Below are 4,842 nucleotides of genomic sequence, written 5' to 3'. Positions count from 1 at the left end.
TTATTTCAGTATTGCCTTGAACTTAAACACGATTCCTTTTCTACCTTTTTAGTTGCTGCTTTTCTCATCTTACGTCATTTTGTTGTTTCTCTGTAAAATCTGGCGCAAGAATTGTCTTTGGGAATATTAAATCTTCCCTTAACTTGGCTAGTTTTCCTTGTTTTAGATGTAAAAACACGAAACATGAACAAACAGCAGAGGATCATTCAGTAATGACGTAACAGCTCCGTCAATGATCTGCTGCCACGACTAAAACTAAACTAAAACCAAACGGGAACGTTGATTTGTTTATACAGTTTTACTGGAAAAACAAAAACCTGGATAAACGGCTCCTTCTGTGTTTAATTTGTCAACTTTGAACCGAAGCAGCTTCAAACATTAGTGAGGCTCATTAAACAGTCACCGCTCAGCGTCTGTGATTCTGCATAAAGACGATGATCAGAGTTAATGTTCAACAGGCTGAATGGAGATATGAAGCTAACGAGCAGCTGAAGCTTGTGTCTGCAGCCGACTGACAGTCATCGTGTCGTACTCACGGCTCCGAGGTGAAGACGTATCCGATGAGGTGTCTGGCGGCGCTGAGGCTCGACCCGACCACACAGGCCACCGAGACTGTTGGTGCACAAACAGAAGATGATGAGAAACTTTGGATCAGTTTCTCACTGTTGGTCTTTAGAAATCATCCTGTTAATACAAACAACAGGAAACCAGCTTTTAGCAGCTGTTTTCTAAACAGACGCTTCTCCAACTAAATGAATGAATGTGTGTTTACTTGTTGTCTCTTGTTTTGTTGTCCTCGGCTGGTTTGTTGTGTGATTTGTTGAAGTGCAGCGTTTACCAGATGTGTTAGAACACCACCCAGTGTCAGCTTTATGCCACAGCTGCTCTGAATGAGCAGCATCGGTGATAAACCAGCATCATTTCTTATGTTTCTGTAACGGGTAATACACCAGGATGGAGAAGCTCTTTGACCAAAATGAGATTTTTAATGCTGAAATATGATCATTATGGTCATCCAGGAATTTTCAAATGTACTGTTTCACAACAAAACTGAAAAAAATAGTGAAGCACGTGATTATTTCTTGATTAAGACGTGAAATTAGAGTAATTTACTTGCAGAAACATTTGTTAAAGTGGTTGAATGTTCGTCTCAGAGAAGCCCAGTGGCTCAGACTTTGGTATAAAAGGTCAATTCAGTCTGAAATTCCTCATTCATGCTCAAAATGTTAAAACGTGGAGAGCTGAGTGGCATCAAAGCACTTTGTAATGCTGGATGGTCTGTAAATATACATACACACATTAGACAGGTGGTCTAATGAACCTGTTAATTACTGTGTACAGTCCCATCTGTGTACTTCTATCGTTGCATATTGGTTGTGATCAGCCTATAAGCATCGTCTTGGCTGTTTTTTACTCGCTGTGGGTTCGTTTTTTCACTGCAACATAAAATCCTGCAGCTCTGTGGAAACAGAACAATCAGGACTGGAGGTAGACAGAACTCATAATGACAGGAATCAAAATAAAAAACTAAATTCGGTGTTACTAATACTGGAAAATAATCGAGGCTCCACATGCAGCAGATGTTTCACTACTTATCTCTACAGTGTGTCACTGTGCTGAATGTGTCGTCCATCAACCTGCTGCTCTGCTCACCGTTTCTGAGTCGTGCTGTATTTATTCTATCGCTCCAGCAGGTTTTATTTTCTCTAACTTGCTTCCTGTTCTGGTTTCCTCTGAACACTGCCTGCAGCTCAGCCAACTGTGGTTTTCCAATAAAGAGCAGAGTTTGTTGTTTTGTATAAGATCTGGTCGGCAAATGTTCAGATCAGACACGTAGGATAAAGGGGATTTGGGCTATTTTTTTAATTTAGGAAGCTTTTGGGATTCTGTGTTTACATAAATTTTGGTGCTGATGATAAACAATGAAAGCGAATCAACAGTTTGCTGGTTGAACCCAGCGGTCCTGTTCTCAGCGACTGATTCATGTTTCTGTGTTGATGATTGTCTCCAGCGATTCACTACAGCAGGAGTTCATGCATCACGGCGACCACGCCGGCCTGCACGCTCTCCTACGCTGCAGGCGGCGGTTCTTACATGCACAGATGATGGCGACTTTGCAGGAGAGCTTGGCCTGCCGCGTGTCTCCGGCGCCAAGAGCGTTTCCGACCCGAACGCTGGCGGCAACGGAGAAGCCGAGCGGGAACTGTGGAAGAAGATTCTGGATGATTAGATGCATTAAAACCAACAAGGAGCAGCAGGTAGAGGCGTCGTATAGGTGCATGTAACACACAGCGAGTGTCTGAAGCCTGTTGGCTCAGAAACATCTGATCTGTTCAACTATGAGTAGAAATGGATCTTTTAAGAGGAGATTTTAGGTAGAACTTTGTGAAAAATTAACCATCAACGCTGGCTGTGCTCCAGGATAATAAGAATATCAGACTTAAAATGAGACGACTGGCGTTAGAATTACATTTTAAAAGTGTTTGGCATCAACTTCTACAACAGAACACCTTTGTGCTGTTTTAAAGAGAAGTCCTGCAGCAAAGAACAGCGAAAGAAAACGAACTTTTCCCTCTTGTTGTTAGGTTTTGTTTGTCTTTTGTTCTTTTACTGAACTACGTCTGTAAACCTCCCTGTAAGTCTGTTTTTTTTTTTAGTTTTGTGATTCGAGACTATCTGGTCTTTACCTTAATTCACAAATAACTCAATTATGTTGAGGCAATGCGGTTTTAAATCATCTGATATCTAACTGATGCTGCACGTCTCACTTCTGCTGCATCGTGTGCATCTGTGGAGGCCAAAAAAATATAACCAGAGCACATCGACGAGTCCTGATGGAGCAGCTGAGCAGAGTTTTTGAGACTTTAACTTTGATTTATCCTACAGAGAAGCCAAATTCTTCTGGGCTTTAGAGAAATCAGGATCAGAATCAGAAATGCTTCAGAGAAAACGTATAAAATAAGCATACGAGTAGAAAAACTGTCCTAAAAATATAAATATAAGTAGAAAAGTAAAAGCTTAAAAATGTGCATTGTGCTAGAAAAATAGAGTTTAATGAATAATAAAGGAGTCATAGTTGTGTTATTGGACTTGAGGGTTAATTTAAGACATAAATGTGATGAACGGAGTCCAGAGGGAGGAGCTGAACACTCGGATGACTTCCTGTTTGCAACAGTCGACAGCCAGTTACCATGTAGGCCACGACGCACAGCTGGTAGGCGATGGACTGAGCCCCGAGCTCCACCTCGCTGATCACGCCGGCCAGGAAGCCTCCGATCTCAAACACCCACCAGGACAGACAGATCATCAGCATGCTGGGGACGGCCAGCCGGATGAAGGGACCCCACTCCTGCAGGCAGTCCAGCGACCAGCCTGAAGGTTTCAACAAGAAAGGATGGAGTTAGTGGGAAAGCCACAGCGGCAGCAGGAGGCCGAACGGAGACGTGCGGCGCTGACCTGCCCACGTGGCCTCGTGCAGGCCTCGGCAGCGGATGTAGGCGAACAGGAACAGCGTCAGCAGATACTGAGAGATGAGGTTGGCTGCTGCAGATCCACTTCAGGCAGGATTCAGAGAAAACCAGAAGTAGGAAGTTATGACTGCGATAGAACCAGGTTTTATGACTGTGAGCGTCCTGACATCCAGATCCAGCGGCTCACCGACGTCATTGTGACTCATTTTATGGGACAACTCTGAATTTCTGCACCAGCCTCCATCAACAATCCACAAACTTCACTCTGGAACCACTCAGTAAACGTCCCGACAACATTACACGACTGAAACCAAACTCACGCGACGCCCCACTGCAGAGGAAACAGGAAGACGTAGTTGATGAGCGCGTTGAGGACGTTTGCTGCTGCTCCGGTTATCACCTGAGGCCACATGATTCCCTGAAACACACACAACAGCTTCACTAAGATCATATAAGGACAAAAACACAACAACAACAGCAGCAACTGTGCATTTATTAAATTTCACACCTCGTGTAAAGAAACTGCACCTGATTTTGCAGATATTTCCCTTGAAGCTGGTAAATAAAAGCAGCCTGAAGACAAAAAACACAGAAGTTATTATTTGTACATTATGGTTGAGTAGACAAACAGTTATACGTGAATATTATCTTGTTTTATCGGCTCTTATTTGTTAAAGTTAGGAGCTAACAAGCAGCAGAGTTTAAGGACGTGAGCGGCTCGTTTCTCTGATTCAACTCCGTCCAACCTCTTTGTGCCAAAAGCTCCTGAAAGCCACGAGTGTTTTTTGGAGACTAAACTTTTACCATTAAGTGAAATTAAACAATAATCCTGACAGAAGATCAAGAGTGGGAGCAGAGGAGGCTGACACAAGCTGATGAGGCTGTCCGTCCACATTACAGCAGCTTAACGCTCACCGCCGCCTTCGGTTTCACTCCTGGATTGTTTTAACTTTCCTGGAATCAGTCTCAGCGCTTCTTCCTATTTTCTTGCGACACACTCAGCCCTTCATGCTGCTGGTTGTATCACAGCAGCCACCTTCCTCTTTCTAAACTCACTGAGCTGTTGATTTTACAGCCAAGTTTCTCCTCCGAGGACTCAAACATCAGAGGTAACTTTGCTTCAACAGCTTCTGCAGAAAGACTGTCGGCTCAGGTTTGGTTTTTAAAAGCTGAACATCACGTCACCCATCAGCGTTCAGCACGACCCGGTTAAGAAAAACCTTCCCCCCAAAAACAGGAAAGAAATGGAAAGCATGCGGAACCGAGTGGAGCAACATGTTCAAACCACAGTGGAGACGATCAGGAGGACAAACACACGAGTTCAGGACCAGGAGTCCATAAAACAACAAGAAATGTATCGATGCAGCCGATT

The 4,842-nt window shown here is 43.7% G+C and overlaps 1 protein-coding gene across 1 annotated transcript in view; it reads right to left on the bottom strand.

Moving 5' to 3' along the window:
* Positions 1–4,842, bottom strand: part of LOC103361627 (multidrug and toxin extrusion protein 1-like) — a 12,674-nt gene that overhangs the window by 4,454 nt on the left and 3,378 nt on the right. The window contains exons 6-11 of the mRNA XM_008287759.1: positions 3,999–4,043; positions 3,791–3,888; positions 3,457–3,554; positions 3,191–3,372; positions 2,095–2,203; positions 537–612 (exon numbers count right to left, since the gene is read on the bottom strand). Of these exons, the coding sequence (XP_008285981.1) occupies positions 537–612; positions 2,095–2,203; positions 3,191–3,372; positions 3,457–3,554; positions 3,791–3,888; positions 3,999–4,043 (608 nt within the window). The remainder of the gene's footprint in view (positions 1–536; positions 613–2,094; positions 2,204–3,190; positions 3,373–3,456; positions 3,555–3,790; positions 3,889–3,998; positions 4,044–4,842) is intronic.

This window comes from Stegastes partitus, unplaced genomic scaffold, assembly GCF_000690725.1.
Source record: "Stegastes partitus isolate 25-593 unplaced genomic scaffold, Stegastes_partitus-1.0.2 Scaffold518, whole genome shotgun sequence".
Classification (NCBI taxonomy): domain Eukaryota; kingdom Metazoa; phylum Chordata; class Actinopteri; family Pomacentridae; genus Stegastes; species Stegastes partitus.
This window is presented reverse-complemented; position numbering and strand designations above follow the sequence as displayed.